General features: G+C 44.1%; 1 protein-coding gene across 2 annotated transcripts; it reads left to right on the forward strand.

Moving 5' to 3' along the window:
- The first annotated feature begins 38 nt into the window (after positions 1-38).
- Positions 39-20,840, forward strand: LOC140722662 (NACHT, LRR and PYD domains-containing protein 3-like). 2 transcript variants are annotated; one of them, XM_073037375.1, is made up of 10 exons: positions 39-135; positions 6,599-6,765; positions 7,673-7,844; positions 7,941-7,991; positions 11,909-13,646; positions 14,727-14,813; positions 14,969-15,139; positions 19,447-19,617; positions 19,773-19,940; positions 20,105-20,840. In XM_073037375.1, exons 1-10 carry the CDS (start codon positions 75-77, stop codon positions 20,205-20,207), a joined length of 2,889 nt encoding a protein of 962 aa, XP_072893476.1. In that variant the 5' UTR covers positions 39-74; the 3' UTR covers positions 20,208-20,840. The 2 variants fall into 2 exon arrangements, with proteins under 2 accessions (XP_072893476.1, XP_072893477.1); XM_073037376.1 differs by lacking the exons at positions 39-135; positions 6,599-6,765; positions 7,673-7,844 and having other exon boundaries at positions 7,958-8,073.
- The last annotated feature ends 885 nt before the right edge of the window (positions 20,841-21,725 follow it).

Consider the following 21,725-nt stretch of genomic DNA (forward strand, 5'->3'; position numbering starts at 1 on the left):
ATTAATGTCTGACCCTCCTGTTGTTGTTTTGTTTTGTTACAGAACAGTAAAAACTGATCACACCTGTCCCCAAAATGCATCAAGGTTCGAGCAGTGGAGGAGCTCCAGTGACGTCAACGTCGAGAAAGGACACGGGTATGTTGGCGAATTATTTTAATTTATAAATACTCTGCGGATTCTGCGTCTGGGTTTAATGCAATATAGGCAATTCACAAAGTATTTGTCAAAACTGAGCAGGGAGATGAGAGAGAGAGAGAGAGAGAGAGTTAACATCTCTGGGGAAACACAGTCACACGTGGAAGGAGTACAGTTACCGTCTGCTCCTGCTCCTCTTACAGATTGTGATGCACATTAAAATAGCGAGTCATTCCAGAAGACAAGACATTCTGCAGGTGCTGAAAGTTTCGGGCAACAAAAAGACACACAAAATATTGGCAGAATTCAGCAGGTCAGGCAGCATCCATGGACAGGAATAAACAGTCAACATTTCAGATCAGGACAACAAGGAATACAAAGTAATGTGGAAATATCTGGAATTTCTGTCCCCTCATTTCCAGTCCAATGAAGGGCCTTGGCCTGAAACGTTGATTGTTTATTCTCCTCCATAGATGCTGCCTGACCTGCTGAGTACCTCCAGCATTTTGTGAGAAATCCTAGAGATTTGCTAAGGAAGGGGTTGACCAGGCAGGCAGACAGTAACCGAGAGCAAAGCGGTGGTGATGGGTAGTACCAGGAGAGTGATGCTGATGGGTTACTATATTCTCAGGAATAAGCAGAGTCCTTTCAAAACAGGGAGGTATATTCCTGCGGACATGAAAGAGCAGACTTCAACAGATGGAACTATACCACCTCCTACACCACCGGCGACCCCTACCCTCCGGCCCAAACCCGTTCTCCCATATATATATTTCGGACCGTGTTTTGTTTTTTAAAATTTTTTATTGAGTTTTCAAATGATTACAGAAAGAAAAAAAAATCTACCCTTCCCCCCTCCCCCCTAACATCCCTATAGAAGAATAGAAAAAGAAAAAGAAGAAAAAAGAAAGAAAGAAAGAAAGAAAGAAAGAATGCCTCGATATTGGAAGATCCCCACATGCTCCACGGAGTTCATAATAACTTTAGTATATATATTTATTTATTTCCCCAAATAACCAATTATTTTATCTTCGGAGCACCTATATATTTAATCCTGTCTTTTGTAAAAAAAGGGTGCCAAATTTTCAAAAATGTTTCATATTTATCTCTTAAATTATAAGTAATTTTTTCAAGTGGAATACAGCTAGAAATTTCATTCTTCCAACGATCTATCTTAAGTATGAATCCGATTTCCAAGTAACTGCAATAGCCTTTTTGGCTACTGCCAGTGCAATTTTTATGAATTCATTCTGATATTTATTCAATTTGGGTTTTGGTTTTATCCCTTCAATATCGCCAAATAAAAATAATATTGGGTTATGTGGAAGTTGTGTTCCAATAATTTGTTCCAGTAAAACTCTTAAATTTGTCCAAAAAGGTTGAATTTTAGAACAAGACCAAGTAGAATGTAAAAAAGTCCAATTTCTTGGTTACATCGGAAACACTGATCAGATAAATTTTGGTTTAATTTTTTTTTGTGGTGTAATATATAAGTGATGTAAAAATTATATTGCACTAATCTTAACCAGACATTTATTGTATTTGTCATACTATCAAGACATAGTCTTGACCAATTTGTTTCTTCAATTTTAATATTCAAGTCAATTTCCCATTTTTGTCTTGACATGGATTCCTTGTTTAATTGCCTGTTTTTGAATCAAACTATACATACAAGAAATAATTTTTTTGAGTTCTTCCTTTTTGAATTAAAGTTTCTATTTCATTAGATTTCGGCAATAACATTGTTTGACCCAATTTTTCTCTTAAATAAGCCCTTAATTGGAAGTAACAAAAAAGAGTGTTGTTTGATATTTTATATTTATTCTTTAATTGATCAAATGACATTAATATACCTCCTTCAAAACAATCTCCTATATATCTAATCCCTTTCTGAAACCAATTATATAAAAATTGATTATCCATTATAAAAGGAATGTCAATTTTGAATTAAAGATCTCTTTGCTAATAAAGATTTCTTTATCTCATCATCAACATTTATCTTATTCCAGAAATCAAATGTTTTAATATAGGAGATTCTTTCTTTTCCCGTATCCATTTAGATTCCCATTTATATATAAAAACTTCTGGTGTATCTTCTCCTATTTTATCTAGTTCTATTCTAATCCATGACGGTCTATCTTTCTCAAAAAAAGATGCAATAAATCTAAGTTGATTTGCTTTATAATAATTCTTAAAATTTGGAAGTTGTAACCCTCCTAGATCAAAGTTCCATGTCAATTTTTTCAACGATATTCTTGACATCTTACCTTTCCAAAGGAACTTCCTCACATATTTATTTAACTCTTGAAAAAACTTCTGGGGCAGTTGTATTGGTAGTGATTGGAATAAGTATTGTAATCTAGGGAATATATTCATTTTTATGGTATTTACTGTACCTACTAATGTTATTGGTAATATCATCCATTTATCAAGATCTTCTTGAATTGTTTTCAATAATGGTAAATAATTTAATTTATACAAGTTCTTTATATCATTATCAACTCTTATACCTAAATATTTTATACCGTTTATCGGCCATCTAAATTGAGTTATTAATCGACATTGACTATAATATCCTTTAGTAAGAGTTAAAATTTCACTTTTATCCCAATTTATTTTGTAGCCTGATATTTTCCCATATTCTTCTAATCTAGAGTATAATTTATGCAACGAGTACAATGGGTTTGTTAAATAAAGCAGAACATCATCAGCAAATAAGTTAATCTTGTATTCCTCCTGGTTAACTCTGAAACCCTTAATATCTGGGTCCATTCTAATTAATTCAGCTAATGGTTCTATCGCCAACACAAAATAAAGCAGGTGATAATGGACAACCTTGCCTAGTTGACCTTGTTAACTGAAATGCTGTTGAAATTTGACCAATTATCACTTCTTTAGCTTTGGGATTAGTATTTAAGGTTTTAATCCATTTTATAAAGGATACTCCTAATCTATATTTTTCCAATACCTTAAATAAAAAATCCCATTCCAATCTATCAAATGCTTTTTCTGCATCTAAGACAATTGCCACACTCATTTCCTCCCTCTTTTGTGCTAAATGAATTATGCTAAGTAACTGGGTTACATTATCTGCCGATTGTCTATTTTTGATCAATCCTGTTTGATCCATATGTATTAATTTTGGTATTTAGATAATCTGTTAGATAAGATTTTTGCTATTATTTTATAGTCAGTGTTTAACAAAGAAATAGGCCTATATGATGTTGGCTTTAAAAGATCTCTTATCTTTTTTTGGCAATACTGTTAAAATAGCTGTCGAAAATGATTCTGGAAGTTTATGCATTCTTTCCGCTTGATGTATTAACTCCATAAGAGGAGGAATTAATAGATCTTTAAACTTTTTATAAAATTCAGGTGGAAAACCATCTTCTCCAGGGGATTTATTACTTTGAAATGATCCTAGAGCTTCTTCGACCTCTTTTAATGTAAAAAGCACATCTAATGCCTTCTGTTCTTCCGAATTCAATTTTGGAAGAGTTATTTGTGATAAAAACCTTTCTATCTTGACATTATCATTTTGTGGTTCTGATTTATACAGTTCGGAATAAAAATTCTTAAAAGTTTCATTAATTTCTAAAGGTTTATAAGTAATTTTATTTACTTGTTCGAATTGCATTTATCGTTTTAGAAGTCTAGTCTGTTTTTAACTGCCAAGCAAGAACCTTATGTGATCTTTCACCTAGTTCATAATATATCTGTTTAGTTCTCATAATTGCTTTTTCTGTTCTATATGTCTGAAGTGTATTATATTGTAACTTCTTATTAACAAGTTGTCTTCGTTTTTCTTCTGTCAGATATCTTTGAGATTCATTTTCTAATTTTGTAATCTCTTTTTCCAATTGATCTATTTCTATCATATATTCCTTCTTAATTTTAGAAGTATAACTTATTATCTGACCTCTCAAATATGCCTTCATTGCTTCCCACAATATAAATTTATTATCAACTGAATGTGAATTTGTATCTAAAAAAACCTGAATCTGCTTTTTCAAAAAATCACAAAAATCTTGACGTTTTAGTAATATTGAATTAAATCTCCATCTACAAATTGATTCCTCTTTATCTATCATTATCATTGTCATTATCAAAGGAGAATGATCTAACAATATTCTTGCATTATATTCCATATTTTTCACTGTCTTGAATATTCTATATATCTATCCTTGACTAAGTTTTATGTCTATTTGGATAAAATGAATAATCTCTTACTTTTGGGTTAATTCTTCTCCATATATCAATCTTTCATTAATTATAAAGTTAATTTTGCTACTTTTGATTTTGTGACAACCTTTGTTGATCTATCTAAAACTGGATCTAGACAAAAGTTAAAATCTCCACCTATTAATATCTTGTCATGTGCGTTAGCCAAATTCAAAAAGACCTCATATAAATTTTTCATCATTTTCATTTGGTGCATAAATATTCATAAGAGTCCATAGTTCTGAAAAAAGTGACAATGTATAATTACATATCTCCTCGCCGAATCAATTAATACATTTTCTATTTTAATTGGTAAATTTTTATTAACCAAAATTGCAACTCCTCTCGCCATTGAGTTAAATGAAGCTGCAATAACATTTCCAACCCAATCTCTTTTTAATTTCTGATGTTCTTTCTCTATTAAGTGTGTTTCTTGTAAAAAAAGGTATATCCATTTTCATTTTTTTAATGTGTGTTAAGATTCTTTTTCTTTTCACCGGTCCATTAAGCCCATTAACATTAAAACTTTAAAAATTTAGTAAATTGGTCATTATTTTTAATTGGGTTACTCCAATCTATAATAATACATAATCTTTCAACTTTGTGGTACTTTGGGGAATCTTTTTAAAATTCTCCATGTTGCTATGTGTGTCCCCACCGATCATCCAGGCAAATAAAGAAAGATAGAAGAAAAATAGATTATAAAGAAAAAAACAAAATACCCCTTACTAATGTTGTGGATGAAAAAAACCACAACATTACCCCCCTTTGTTTTACGGGTCATGGCAATCGCCATGACTACACACGTGAATCCCGTAGCAATCGATCCAAAGCTCACCCAGCTCCCCCACGACATAAAAAGTATATATATGTGAAGAAAAATACTACTCGCAATTAATATTTCTCCCCCTGTATCATCCTCAAATGTCCATCAATTCCATTCACTGTCTCTGTCTTCATCTTTAATCCATTACGCTTGGAAATCTCTTGGAAATTATCAGTGTTGCTGGGTGACGCATTATGAATTTATAACCCCTTTCCCATAAAGCTTTTTTCACTGGGTTAAATTCCTTTTTTCTCTTCAAAAGGTTATAATTTATATCAGGATAGAAAAGAACTGCTTTCCCTTCTATCATCAATGTCACTTTACTCTTTCTGGCACATTGGGCAGCCGCCTTCAGGATCTTTTCTTTATCTTGGTATCTTAAGCATTTTATCAAAATTGATCGCGGATTTTGATCAGCTTGATGTCTTGATCTTAAGGCTCTATGAGCCCTTTCAATTTCAATTAGAGTTTCTTCTTCCATTTCCAAGTTCTCAGGGATCCATTCTTGAAAAAAAATTATTGGATCTTCTCCTTCTATATCTTCTTTAAGTCCAACAATCTTAATATTGTTTCGTCTGCTAAAATTTTCTAGCTTATCCACTTTTTCCAACAATTGTTTTCTTTCTAATGTCCAGGCAGAGATATTATCTTCCATTTTATTCATTCTTTCAACCATGTCTTCCGTTGTTGCTTCCAAGTCTATAATTCTCTTTATCATTTTTTCCTGTCTTTTTATCATTTTATCAAACATAATCTCCATATTTATCTTTTTTATTTCTTTTAATGCGTTTAATTTTTCTAATTTACGCATTATTTGCATCAAAGTTTTTTCTATATTTCCACAAAAACTTTTACCTCCATTTTCGTCTGATTTATCCAGAGAATCTGAATCGGCCGCAGATTCACTTGCACTTCCGGTTTCAATCGTAACTGGGATTTGTAGTTTGAGTTGCTCGCGTTTGCGCATGCTCCTTCCTTCACGTTTGCGCAGTTCTTGTTGGTCTTTTTCTTTAGAAATGGTCAATGTTGCCGCAGTTTCCTGTTCTGTATCACCGCAGGTGAAATGTACCTGAGCCCGCGGTTCTCTCGCAGAGGTGGGCCTTGATTCTGTTCCAATTTGCGTTGTCTTCACGGTAATAGTTTTCTTCGTCTTCTGTTTATGAGACACAGTTTGAAACAATCCGGAGTAGTTTATAAGTAACTTTTAGAAAGTATTTACTAACTTTTCTTCACGTAAACATCAATCTACTGATTTTTTACGGGAGCTGGTTTCCCGCGTCTCCATCCTACGTCATCACGTGACGTCCCCCCCCCACCCCGCCCGGACTGTGTTTTGTGATCTTTAGGTTCCAGAGAGAAAGTTACTACCCTGTATGGTGTTGAAATGTCTTTAATGCTCCTAATTTTCCTTCACAGGTCCGAGCTCAGTGATCACCGAGCTCCTGGCAAGCTGGGACGATTTCCAGCTGCTGCAGTTGACGGATTTCTACCGGGACAGGCTGGAACAGACCATGGAAAGAGGGGTGCACGGAGTGAGTCTGGCGTTAACGGCCGAGAATCAGTTCAGCGGAGAGGAACATCGGGTGAGTGGGAGAGCGAATGGGTTTGAATTTTCACACATCACAGGACTGATGGGTGTCGGGACTCTCACTCATCGGATAATAGAGCATAACAACAAATCAGAAATAAATATATATAATTCTTAAAGCTGTGAATCTGAAGGAATGATTGAAAGAGTTGTAAATACCCCTGCTGCAGCTCAATGTTCAGAGCGAGGGGAGTAGGCAACAGTTCTATGATGTTGCAATAAACGAGCTTAAATGGAAATACGGTAGGAATTTTTATTTCGGGAAGAGTGTACAGTGTGACGGCAGGATTCAGTAAGAACCGGGGCATTACGACTGGATGTCACAGGAGCTCGAGTGTGTTCTGTTCTGGGTGGAGATCATTCTGTTACAATCTGTAACTGCAAACAGTGTGGATTGGGGAATACTGCCATGTTGTAATGTGTAATCACTGAATAAACCTCCACTGGAAAAGGCAAAGGAAAGGCATCAGGAGTCAGCCGGTAATCCGCTGTCATGTTGGACACTGGCGGACTGAGGGGATGAATCACATCATCTTTTCTGCAACTTCTCTGAGACTGTTCACTCTGTTATAAAAACCCTCCTGACTTCTTTCTTCATCTGTGATCAATATTTTCTGATTCTGTTTTACACCGTCAAATCCGGTGAGGAATTATTTATGGATTTGGAGCCACGTCAATGAAGAGGTCACAGACCAGCCAGGATCTCATTGACTGGTGGACCAGGATCACGGTGAATGTCCCTCCGTGTGCTCTGCACTCAGAATGTACAGTCCATGTCCAGACAGGATCAGCACCCGTCCGGGTGACTGCTCAGTGTGATCCCGTTACAGAGCACATCATTTACTTCTCATTCTCTGTGTGAATCTGTCAGTCCCCAATATGTTCACTGTTACTCTTCACAGAAAATCTCTGATCTCGCTGATAAGGGAGAGCGGGCGGACAGTTCTAAACTCCTCCTGAGCCTGGTGATGGAGAAAGGCTCCCGCGCCGGGAGGGTGATGTGGGAAACCTTTGTGAAAATGCGGATTGGTGTCCCAGAGTTGGACAAAATACTGAAAGAAATACAGGAACATGGTGAGATATCAGATATTAATTTACTTTTGGATTCAAATATTACATACTTAAAATTTGAGGAATTGAAACGTGTAAAATTATTTTAAATCTGAACAGGTTGTGTTCCGGTCCATCAACCCTTACCGGAGATTCCCAGGGAGCTGAAAGGTAAATGAAGAAACCGCTGTTTCCATCAATGGTTGATGTTGTGTAGGGACCTATCGTTGCTGAGCCAGGAGGATTTGATCAGGTAAATGTTCCACCGTGTCACAACACACAGTGAGACACATGGAAAAATGTTTGCTGGAGGGAGAGTTTTCACAGGACATTATGAGGAAGCACGCAGAGAGTTGGGGGCGTTGCTGAAAGGGATCACTCCTCTCTGGGTCCTGCAAAGACAGGTCCCCCTACCGGGGTTAGAATGGAGAAGAGGGCAATCTGAGGAGCGAAACTATGGGAAATTTCTCACTCTGAAAAATGAAATAATATCCCTACCACCCAACCCAACACCCTCATCCTGAACCACATTTCTAAACTCCCTCAGATCCTACAGGTTATCATTTTTTAGAATTGGGAATCCATTGAAGTTATCGTCACAGAATAAGCATGACAACGTCCATTTAATGAGAAAAGCAGTTAACACCCCAACTAGTCTGTTTAATCCCAGAGCAGCATATGAACCCCACTCGTTCCAACTTTGCAACCCCTTAGTGCAAACTCTGCTAAAATTATCCAGCTCAATTTCCCACTCAGTAATCCTGGAATTCCATCAGGAAACAATGTTAGTGAGGGGGAGATCAGAGACTAAATCCTCAGCTGAAATTCATGTGTGTCTGTGTTGTGTGGACACGGTGGAAGGGTAAGAGATGGGAATTAGGACAGAGAAACCGAGGGTTGTGGGATTGTGGCAAAAAGGTGGAAAGGACTGAAACTATCTATAAATAATATTGCAATTAATTAAATTGTGATCGTCTGGATAAGAAATTCACTGCACATTTGACAGAGGAGAGGGCGAAGGAAAGACAGATATCGTAAAGATTATTAATCTCACAGTAGTCCATGCTTTAACTGATTACTCGAAGCCCTTGACCAGAAATATAAGGCCACAACGTTCATTCAGCCTGTCTCATTTCCAAGAACAAATTCCAAGGACGTTAATTTTCAAATGGTAACAGAGGATGTTTTCAAGCTGTTCACGCCTCTGTCATCTGTTATTGCTTTCACCACTGGCAGTGTCCTGGCACACAGTGAGACCCTACACAACCCTGACAGTGTTCTGACACGCGGTGAGCCTCCACACATGGCTGACAGGATACTGATACACTGTGAGACACCACACACTCCTGACAGAGTCCTGAAAACTGTGAGACACCACACACACCGGGCAGGGTCCTGACACACTGTGAGATGTCACAGAGACCTGACACTCTGTGAGACCCAACACACCACCGACAGTGTCCTGGCACATGGTGAGACCCCCCCACACGCCGGGCAGGGTCCTGAGACACTATGAAACCCCACACACCCCTATCAGTGTCAGGAAACACTGTGGGACCCCTCACACCTCTAACAGGGTCCTGACACAGTGTGAGACACCACCAACCCCTGAAAGGGTCCTGACACACTGTGAGACACCACACACACCTGATATGATTCAGATACACTGTGAGACCACACACGCCCGTAACAAGGTTCTGATACACAGTGAGACCCCAGACACCTCTGACAGTATCCGGACACTGTGAGACCATACACACCCCTGACAGGATCCTGAAACACTGTGAGACCCCACACATGCCTGACAGGGTCCTGACACACTGCGAAACTCCACACATCCCTGACAGGGTCCTGACACACTGTGAGACCCCACACACCCCTGACAGGGTCCTGACACACTGTGAGACCCCACACACCCCTGACAGGGTACTGACACACTGTGAGGCCCCACACACCCCTGACAGGGTCTTGACACACTGTGAGACTCCACACCCACCCTAACATTGTTGGGAAACATTGTGAGACCCCACACATGCCTAACATGGTCCAGAAAACTGTGAGACACTACACACCCTTAACAGGGTCCTGACACAATGTGCGACCCCACACCCTTGATAGGATCCAGATACACTGTGAGACCCCACACACCCATAACAGGGTTCTGATACGCAGTGAGACCCTACACACCCCTGACAGTATCCTGGCACACTGTAAGACACTTTCAGACACCACAAACACCGGGCAGGTTCTTGACACAGTGAGAGACCGCACACACTCCTGCCAGGGTCCTGACACACGGTGAGAACCCAGACACTAATGACAGGGTCCTGAAACACTGTGAATTCACACACACACCTGGCAGGGTCCTGACACACAGTGAAACCACACACACCCCTGACAGGGTCCTGACACACTGTGAGATCCCACACACCACTGACAGGGTACTGACACACTGTGAGGCCCCACACACCCCTGACAGGGTCCTGACACTCTGTGAGACTCCACACACCCCTGACAGGGTCCTGACACACTGTGAGACTCCACACACCACTGACAAGCTCCTGACACACTGTGAGATCCCACACACCCCTGACAGGGTCCTGACACACTGTGAGACTCCACACCCACCAGACAGGGTCCTGACACACTGTGAGATCCCACACACCCCTAACAGGATCCTGACACACTGTGAGACCCCACACATACCAGACAGGGTCCTGACACACTGTGAGACTGCACACACACCAGACAGGGTCCTGACACACGGTGAGACTCCACACACACCTGACAGGGTACTGACACACTGTGAGACCCCACACACCCCTGTCAGGGTCCTGACACACTGTGAGACCCACACATACCAGACAGGGTCCTGACACACTGTGAGACTCCACACACACCAGACAGGGTCCTGACACACTGTGAGATCCCACACACCCCTAACAGGATCCTGACACACTGTGAGACCCCACACATACCAGACAGGGTCCGGACACACTGTGAGACCCCACACACACCTGACAGGGTCCGGACAGGCTGTGAGACCCCACACATACCAGACAGGGTCCTGACACACTGTGAGACCCCACACACCCCTGACACGGTCCGGACACACTGTGAGACCCCACACGCCTGACAGGGTCCTGACACACTGTGAGACCCCACACACCCCTGACAGGGTCCTGACACACTGTGAGGCCCCACACACGCCTGACAGGGTCCTGACACACTGAGAGACCCCACACACCCTTGACAGGGTCCTGACACAGTGTGAGATCCCACACACCCCTGACAGTGTCGGGAAACACTGTGAGATCCCACGCACCCCTAACAGAGTCCTGACACAGTGTGAGATCCCACACACCCCTGACAGGGTCCTGACACAGTGTGAGACCCCACACACGCCTGACAGGGCCCGGACACACTGAGAGACCCCACACAACCCTAACAGGTTCCTGACACAGTATGAGATCCCACACACCCCTTTCACGCTGTGAGAATCCACACATCCCGACAGTATGCTGACACACTGTGAGAGCCAGGCACATTGCAAGACCCCACACACCCATGAAAGGGTTCGAACACATTTTGAGATCCCGCACACCCCAACCAGCCACCCACAGTGCATGTGCTGATCAGCAAATCTGCCTCTGCATTTTGAATCAGTGATGCTAAGAGGGGGAAGTTGTGATTCCCTGACCTGTTCCTTTGGTAGCATTCCCACTACCCTCTTTGCTATGTCTATACACCACATCAACACAGGGGATTAAAAGTTTCTTCCACAGGAATAATGATATCTGTGACAGTAGTGGGATGTTGTCCAGTACGGGATAGTCGGGCATCAGTAAACTACCAGGGAAATACTCACCTTCACTGCACAATTAATGTGGAAATGTGATCATCTGGTGTTTATCTAGACCAGGCCTCTCTGTCCAGTCAGGGGTCTTTTAATCAAATTTACTTTACTGTACGAACATCCATTGATGAATCCATTAATGCCATGGGTTTGAGATAACTCTCGTGTGCTTAGATACTGAGTTCTGAGTTGAGGCATCTAACAGTTTGTCTGCTGTCTGTTCCCATTGAAGATGTTCAACAGAAACACAAGGAGACTCTGCGGGCACAAACTGAAACACTGAGAGTGAACACGATCCTGATGAGGGAGAAGGTGAAGGTTTTCCAGCTGGTTGATCGATACGCTGAGCTCACGGTCATTTCTACTGTTCGAGATCGAAGACTGGTGGAACATGAGCTGCTGGCAAGAGGCAGAGACAACGATGAGTGGAGACAGAACCATCTCCGCGGAAAGCTGGAAAAAATCCGGACTGATCAGTTGTTCCAGAGCAGCTTTACCCGGAGTAAATCCAAATCTGGGAGTTCGACAGCAATGGCTGGAGAACCGGGGATTGGGAAAACAACAATGGTACAAAAGATTGTTTATGACTGGGCCGCGGGGGAAATATACCAACAGTTCCAGTTTGTATTCAGTTTCAAATTCCGGGATTTAAACTCCATTAACTGTAGAATAAACCTGAAGGAACTGATTCTAGATCAGTATCCTTACTTTGGGAATATCCTGAGAGACGTCTGGAAGAACCCAGAGGGATTGTTGTTTATATTTGATGGTTTGGATGAATTCAATGACAAAATTGTTTTTACTGACAGTCAAAGAGACACTGAACCTCGGTCCACATGCACAGATCCTGATTTCAAGTGCAAGGTGTCTGACATTGTGTACAGTTTAATCCAGCACAATCTGCTCCCAGGGTGTTCAGTGCTGGTGACCACCCGTCCCATTGCATTACATTTATTGGAAAAGGCTGAGATCAGTGTCTGGGCTGAAATCCTGGGATTCGTTGGTGAGAAAAGGAAGGAATACTTCATCAAACATTTTGAAGATCAGACGGTGGCGGCAGCTGTTTTCAAACACGTGAACGAGAACGAGATCCTGTACACCATGAGCTACAACCCCTCCTACTGCTGGATCCTCGCTCTGGCACTGGGCCCCTTCTTCACACAAAGAGTCAAGGACTCACACCGAGTTCCCAAGACCATCACCCAACTGTACTCCTACTATATTTACAACATCCTGAAAAACCACGGCCGTGAGATTGAGAACCCCCGTGATGTGTTACTCAGGGTTGGTCAGATGGCCTTCAGAGGGGTGTCCGAGAAGAAGATTGTGTTTACAGATGGAGATTTAATCAAGTACAATCTGCAGCCTTCCCAGTTCCTGTCCGGGTTCCTGATGGAGCTTTTGGAGAGAGAGGATTCGGCCCGGAGCGTGGTGTACACATTCCCACACCTCACCATCCAAGAGTTTGTAGCTGCAGTCGCACAATTCTTGATTTCAGATGGCAGAGATATTATGAAACTCCTCACTGAAGCTCACTACACGACAGATGGTCGATTTGAGGTATTTCTCCGTTTTGTTGCTGGTCTCTCCAACCCAATGACAGCTCGGGGCCTGGAGGAGTTTCTGGGTCCATTTCCTCATCAAACAACCTGCCGGGTGATTGACTGGATGATGGAGGAGATTAAACGCCAGAGTGGAAACACGGGGAGTGAAGCTGGTAAAAGGAGCCTCCTGAACACATTGCACTACCTGTTTGAGTCTCAGAATCGTGGACTGGCTCAGGCCGCACTGGGATCTGTGGAAACACTTTCATTCAGTGGAATGACACTGACACCGATTGACTGCGCGGTCCTGTCTCATGTCATCGGACTCTGTGATAGAATAAAACACCTCAACCTGGGGAACTGCCACATTCAGTGCGAAGGAATCCAGCGGCTGGGACCCGGGCTGCACAAGTGCCAGGAGTTGAGGTAACTTGATTTATCTCTCACTCTGAACTGTGAAACTGTTCCATTATGTTGTTTCAATGTAAAGGGATTTGCTTAAAACTGCAGTAATTCAGATTGTGAAGAATGGTGACAAATGACCCAGGGATCCGTCAGTAATTCCCCAAGGATGGGAGGGTTCTGTGGTTACTTGTGAAGGGATGTTGGAGACTTCATCAGATCAGTGAACATCGGCCATTGGTTTAATGGCAGTAAATCACAGGAATGGCTGTGTTTCTTGCTGTCTGTGACACATCCATTGACAATGTTCCTTCTCACTGTTACTAACACCCAGACCGATACTGACTGCAGCAGGTGGGTCAGAGTTTCCCACGCGCTTCCCGGTGACGGACAAGAGACCGTCAGCAGACTGTCCCAGTGAGAAGGAAAGAAATACCATCGTGAGATTGTCCTCCCTTGCCCTTCCCCGTGTGTGATTATCACCATCAGTCCACCTGTGTGACTGTGCTCACTATCAGATACCCAGACCCCATGGGTGCATCTCCTCTCCCGATTGTGGGTCTAAGTTCAGACACACCCCTCCCTTGCAATCTATTTCTGGATCTTCTTATCCTATTGGATTATCTTTTCCCATCGGTATACTGCTGCGGGACTTCTCATCCTCATTCCTCTTCCTCCTGAGTGTCTTCTAATCCTCATCCCCCTTCCTCCTGCAGATTCTGTCTTCCCATCCCTTTTCCTCAGGTGGGGAATCTTCCACCGTCTCCTATCGACATTTCCATATTCACAACTCTTCCTCACTGTGGGACTTTCTCCCATCCTTCATCTCTGCCCCTCCCGACCCTCTCACGTCAGGAACACTTTTCTAACCATCAGGGAAAGAGACAGAATATGTGCAGATTACAGGGTCACACCAACAAACTAAATTACTGACATTCGGTGAATACGCTGGAGCTGGACAGTGAGGGACATTGACAGTGATGGGAACCTCGATCAGTGATTTACTGAAGGGTTTAATGTTTCCTGAAATATCAGAGTGAGAGAAATTCCCTCAGACCCATGGTTTGAATCACTTTGTTAATCAATCTGTCTGTTTGTGTTTAGACTTGGGGAGAATGAACTGGGAGATTCGGGAGTGAAACTGGTGTCTGTGGCTCTGAGGAATGCGGAGTGTAAAATACAGAAACTGTGGTAAGTACCAGACTGTTGGAGTTTGTGTTTACAATCACTGGGTGTCTGACACTGAACATTAATGTGATCAGTAATTGTGTTACTGATAAACACTGGGGATTTGTACCATCTCCTGTTTCTCTGTGTCCTTCACCCTCACTCTCTCTCATCTCCAGGCTGATCGATGTCGGTCTCACAGATTCTGGTGCCGAGGATCTCGCCTCCGCTCTCAGTACGAACCCATTACTGACGGGGCTGGACCTGAGTGAGAATAAACTGGGAGATGCAGGAGTGAAAATTGTGTCTGTGGCTCTGAGGAACCCGGAGTGTAAAATACAGAAACTACGGTAAGTACCAGACTGTGGGAGATTGTGTTTTCAGTCCCTGGGTGTCTGACACTGAACATTAATGTGATCAGTAGAAACAAAGAAAACCTACAGCGCAATACAGGCCCTTCGGCCCACAAAGCTGTGCTGAACATGTCCCAACCTTAAAACTAACTAGGCTTTCCTCAAAGCCCTCTATTTTTCTAAGCTCCATGTAGCCATCCAGGAGTCTCTTAAAGACCCTATCGTACCCGCCTCCACCACCACCACCGGCAGCACATTCCGCACACTCAACAATCTCTACGTAAAAAAACTTACCCCTGACATCTCCTTAAAACTAAGCCTTCTCATGCAAGTCATTTTTGCCCTGGGAAAAAGCCACGGACTACCCACACAATCAATACCTCTCATCATCTTATACACCTCTATCGGGTCACCTCACATCCTCCGTAACTCCAAGGAAAAAACCCGAGTTCTCTCAACCTATTCTCATAAGGCATGCTCCCCAATCCAGGCAACATCCTTGGAAACACAAAGCACACTGCAGATGCTGTGGTCAAATCAACACGTACAAACAAGCTGGATGAACTCAGCAGGTCAGGTAGCATCCGTTGAAAGGAGCAGCTAACGTTTCGGGCCTGTTGATTTATCCTTGAAAATCTTCTCTGCACCATTTCTGTGGTTTTCTTCCTGTAGTGAGGCGACCAGAACTGAGCACAATACTCCAAGTGGGGTCTGACCAGGGTCCTATATAGCTGCAACATTACCTCTCGGCTCTTGAACTCAATCCCACGGCTGATGAAGGCCAATGCACCGTATGCCTTCTTAACCACAGAGTCAACCTGCGTAGCAGCTTTGGGTGACCTATGAACTGGGACCCCAGGATCCCTCTGATCCTCTACACTGCCGAGACTTACCATAAATACCATATTCTTCCATCACACTTGACCTGCCAAAATGAAACACCTCACACTTATCTTGGTTGAACTCCATGGGCAACTTCTCAGCCCAGTTTTGCATTTTATCAATGTCCCGTTGTAACTTCTGATAGCTTTCCACATTGTCCATAACACTCCCAACCTTAGTGTCATCAGCAAACTTACTAACCCATCCCTCCACTTCCTTATCCAGGTCATTTATAAAAATCACAAAGACTAGGGTCCCAGAACAGATCCCTGAGGCACTCCACTGGTCACCGGCCTCCATGCAGAATATGACCTGTCTACAACCACTTTGCCTTCTGTGGGCAAGCCAGTTCTGGATCCACAAAGCAATGTCCCCTTGGATCCCATGCCACATGACTTTCTCAATAAGCCTTGCATGGTTTACCTTATCAAATCCTTGCTGAAATCCATATACACTACATCCACTGCTCTACCTTCATCAATGTGCTTAGTCACATCCTCAAAAAAATTCAGTCAGGCTCGTAAGGCACGACCTGCCTTTGACAAAGCCATGCTGACTATTCCTAATCATATTTTGCCTCTCCAGATGTTCATAAATCCTGCCTCTCAGGATCTTATCCATCAACTTACCAACCACTGAAGTAAGACTCACTAGCCTATAATTTCCTGGGCTATCCCTACTCCTTTTCTTGAATAAGGGAACAACATCCACAAACCTCCAATCCTCCGCATCCTCTCCCGTCCTCATTGATGATGCAAAGATCATTGCCAGAGGCTCAGCAATCTCCTCCCTCGCCTCCCACAGTAGCCTGGGGTACATCCCGCCATGTCCTGGTGACATATCCGACTTGATGCTTTCCAAAAGCTCCAGCACATCCTCTTTCTTAATATCTACATTCTCAAGCTTTTCAGTCTGCTGCAAGTCACCCCTACAATCGCCAAGATCCGTTTCCGTCATGAATACTGAAGCAAATGCTTCTTTAAATACCTTCACTATTTCCTCCGGTTCCATACGCAGTTTCTCATTGTCACACTTGATTGGTCCTATTCTCTCACATCTTATCCTTTTGCTCTTCGCGTACTTGCAGAATGCCTTGGGGTTTTCCTTAATCCTGTCCGCTAAGGCCTTCTCGTGGCCCATTCTAGCTCTCCTAATTTCATTCTTAAGCTTCTTCCTGCTTGCCTTATAATCTTACAGATTCATATCATTACCTAGTTTTTTGAAATTTTCGTAAGCCCTTCTTTTCTCGACTAGATTTACAACAGCCTTTGTGCACCATGTGTCTTGTACACGACCATCCTTTCCATGTCTCATTGGAATGTACCGACTCAGAACCCCACGCAAATATCCCCTGAACATTTTCTACATTTCTTCGGTACATTTCCCTGAGAACATCTGTTTCCAAATTATGCTTGCAAGTTCCAACCTGATAGCCTCATAGTTCCCCTTACTCCAATTAAAGGTTTCCCTATCTTGACTGATCCTATCCCTCTCCAATGCTATGGTAAAAGAGATAGAATTGTGATCACTATCTCCAAAATGCTCTCCCTATGAGAGACCTGACACCTGACCAGGTTCATTTCCCAATACCAGATCAAGTGCAGCCTCTCTTCTTGTAGGCTTATCTACACACTGTGTCAGGAAACCTACCTGAACAGACCTAACAAACTCCACCCCATCTAAACCCCTAACTCTAGGGAGATGTCAATCAATATTTGGGAGATTAAAATCTCACACTTCAACAACCCTGTTATTATTACTCCTTTCCAGAATCTGTCTCCCTATCTGCTCCTCGATGCCCCTGTTACTGTTGGGTGGTCTATACAAAACACCCAGTAGAGTTATTGACCCCTTCCTGTTCCTAACTTCCACCCACAGAGACTCCATAGACAACCCCCCCATGACGTCCTCCTTTTCTGCAGCCGTGACACTATCTCTGATCAACAGTGTCACAACCCCACCTCTTTTGCTTCCTTCCCTGTCCGTCCCGAAACATCTAAAACCCGGCACTTGAAGTAACCATTCCTGCCCCTGCACCCTCCAAGTCTCTGTAATGGCCACAACATCATATCTCCAAGTGCTGATCCACGCTCTAAGCTCACCTGCTTTGTTCATAATACTCCTTGCATTAAAATAGACACATCTCAAACCATTGGACCGAGCGCGTCCATTCTATATCACCTGTCTATCCTCCCTTTCGCACTGTCTCCAAATTTTCTCCATTAGTGAGCCAACCTCCCTCTCCTCCAACACATCAGTTCGGTTCCTACCCCCCAGCAATTCTAGTTTAAACTCTTCCCAGTAGCTTTAGCAAACCTCCCTGCCGGGATATTGGTCCCCCTGGTAATCAATTGCAATCCGTCCTATTTGTACAGGTCACACCAGCTCCAAAAGAGGTCCCATTGATCCAGAAATCTGAATCCCTGCCTCCAGCTCCAATCCCTCAGCCACGCATTTATCCTCCACCTCATTCTATTTCCATTCTCACTGCCACATGGCACAGGCAGTAATCCCAAGATTACTACCTTTACGGTCCTGCTTCTCAATTTACTTCCTAACACCCTGTAGTCTGTTTTCAGAAATTCTTCCCTTTTTCTTTACCAATATGTACCACGACCTCTGGCTGTTCTCCCTCCCACTCCAGGATAACTTGGACGCGATCGGAAACATCCCAGACTCTGGCACCTGGGAGGCAAACTACTATTCGCGTTTCTTTCCTGCGTTCACAGAATCACCTATCTGAACCCCTAACTATAGAGTCCCCTATCACTGCTGCCATCCTCTTCCTCCAGGGAGGCCGTCCCCCCCTTCAGCAGTACTCAAACAGGAGCACTTATTGTCAAGGGGGACAGCCACAGGGGTACTCTCTAGTACCTGCTTCATGCCCTTCACTCACCTGACTGTGACCCACTTCTTCAGTCTCCCGTGGCCCCGGTGTGACCACCTGCCTGTAACTCCTCTCTATCACCTCCTCGCTCTCCCTGACCAGACGAAGGTCATCGAGCTGCATCTCCAGTTCCCTAACTCGGTCCCTAAGGAGCTGCAGCTCGACACACCGGGTGCAGATGTTGCCGTCCGGGAGGCTGGGAGTCTCCAGGATCTCCCACATCTGACACCGAGCACAGAAAACCAGCCTCACACACATACTCTCTGTCTGTATTGTCAACAGATAACCTACCTCGCCTCGACCCTTTATCGTCGAAGCCCCGTTGAGCCAAAGCCTTCCTACTCTGTCTCCCGCTCCTCTGACGCTCGCTTTGTAAATCTGTCTTCCTTTTAAACTCTTTCTGCTGTTCTCACTGGCTGACTTGCACAGTCGTGCTGAAGAAAAAAATCAGTAATGGTGTAACTGATAAACACTGGGGATTTATACCGTCTCCTGTCTCTCTGTGTCCTTCACCCGCACTCTCTCTCATCTCCAGGCTGACCCATGTCAGTCTCACAGATTCTGGTACCGAAAATCTCGCCTCCGCTCTCAGTGCAAACCCATCACTGACGGAGCTGAACCTGAGTGATAATCACCTGGGCGATTCAGGAGTGAAACTGGTGTCTGCGGCTCTGAGGAACCCGGAGTGTAAAATACAGAAACTGTGGTAAGTACCAGACTGTGGGAGATTGTGTTTACCGTCACTGGGTGTCTGACAGTGAACATTAATGTGATCAGTAATTGTGTTACTGATAAACACTGGGGATTTGTACCATCTCCTGTCTCTCTGTCTCCTTCACCCTCACTCTCACTCATCTCCAGGCTGGACAATGTCGGTCTCACAGATTCTGGTGCCGAGGATCTCGTCTCCGCTCTCAGTACAAACCCATCACTGACGGTGCTGAACCTGGGATACAACTCGCTGACAGACCGATCTGTCCCCGCTATCTGCCGCCTCATACTGACCCTCCCGAGTCTGGAGTGGATCTGGTGAGTGTTTGTGTTAATGTTTAATGTGATAAAATATCAGCAGATCTACGGGTTTTCTGGTGATATTTGTCTGTGAGAGTTGTTAAAACATTAACCCCAGTCCCCTGTTACTGACACTGTTGTGTAATCTGTTTATTTCATCTTTATTCTCCCAACTGTTTCAGCCTGGGGTCGAATCAGTTCAGTGAGATCGGGGGTAAGGAACTGAGATGTCTGCAGGGAGTCAGACCCGGACTGAGAGTGATCTGTGAACATCTGAATGTGTGAACATCCCTGTCCGTGGAATAGTGGCATTTTGCCCGATTCTCCACCCTCCCCTTTAACGCCCGCCATTACCTTTAATGGCCGCGCGCCGGATTTAGTTCCCAATGGTTTTAACGGAACCGGCTCCAGTATCGGGCTCGGTGACATCGGAAGCCGTTCCGCAGTGACCTATTTCCGCCTGTTGTCCAGCTGCCACCTGTGTGGGTTCGAGACTGCCCCAGGAAGTACAAAGACCGGAAGAGCCCGGGGTCCAGGGCTCAGTCTGGGACAGCGGTGTCCCGGGGTGGGATTATCCAAGGTGAGAATCTTTTTGCTCCCTTTGCTGAGGATGGTGCATTCGGCAGTCTGGCCGATATAATGATGTTAAATTGACAAATCCCTCGGCAGTGACCCTGGATCTGCATCGATCCCGGACACGGCCCTGAATTGTGATTTTATAATCATCGGTTCCCCGATGCAGAGTGACGGTGAGAAACGGGACTGATTATTCAAACTGTCACTCGTTGTCGCTGGTCAGTTAATTGTGTGTGACTGTGAGTGAGTCGGGAGCAGCTTATTTATTCCCGCACGTCAGCAGCTCACACATTGTTTCATTTACATTTGTCATGATGAAATCAATAAACCGCTGTAACTTCCTGTCCTGGTGCCGGACTCGAGATTTATTTGAGGTTTCTGCTGCCCCCCGCACCCTGTGCCCTGCAACAGTGGGTCGGAGCTCCTCACACTGACACAGTAGCGTCTCAGCTCCAGGCTGAGGGAGGTCGGACTGGCAGAGTCTGGGTGCCCAGGATCTCATCTCCACCCAACCCACATCGTGGCTAACTGCCCCGCATCAGATAAAATCGACTATAATAGAGGTGTGTCCATGAAGTCCCAAGTACAAGACGGATGGGGGATGAAATACCAGCGTTAAAGGCAGAGTGAAGTCTCTCCACATTGTCCCATCACACACTCCCGTGGTCAGACACGGTGTGAAGCTCCCTCCACACTGTCCCATCACACACTCCCGTGGTCAGACACGGTGTGAAGCTCCCTCCACACTGTCCCAACACACACTCTCGTGGTCAGACACGGTGTGAAGCTCCCTCCACACTGTCCCATCACACACTCCCGGGGTCAGACACAGAGTGAATCTCCCTCCACACTGTCCCATCACACAATCCCAGGGTCAGACACAGAGTGAATCTCCCTCCACACTGTCCCATCACACACTCCCGGGGTCAGACACAGAGTGAAGCTCCCTCCACACCGTCCCATCACACACACACCTGGGGTCAGACACAGAGTGAATCTCCCTCCACACTGTCCCATCACACAATCCCAGGGTCAGACACAGAGTGAATCTCCCTCCACACTGTCCCATCACACACTCCCGGGGTGAGACGAGGAGAAAATCTCCCTCCACACCGTCCCATCACACACTCACAGCGTCAGACAGAGAGTGAATTTGCCTTCCTCTGCGCTGTCCATTTCGCCCTCTCCTGTTCTGTGGCGTGAGATTTTTTTAAAATCAAGATATAC

Source organism: Hemitrygon akajei, unplaced genomic scaffold (assembly GCF_048418815.1).
Source record: "Hemitrygon akajei unplaced genomic scaffold, sHemAka1.3 Scf000082, whole genome shotgun sequence".
Classification (NCBI taxonomy): Eukaryota; Metazoa; Chordata; class Chondrichthyes; order Myliobatiformes; family Dasyatidae; genus Hemitrygon; species Hemitrygon akajei.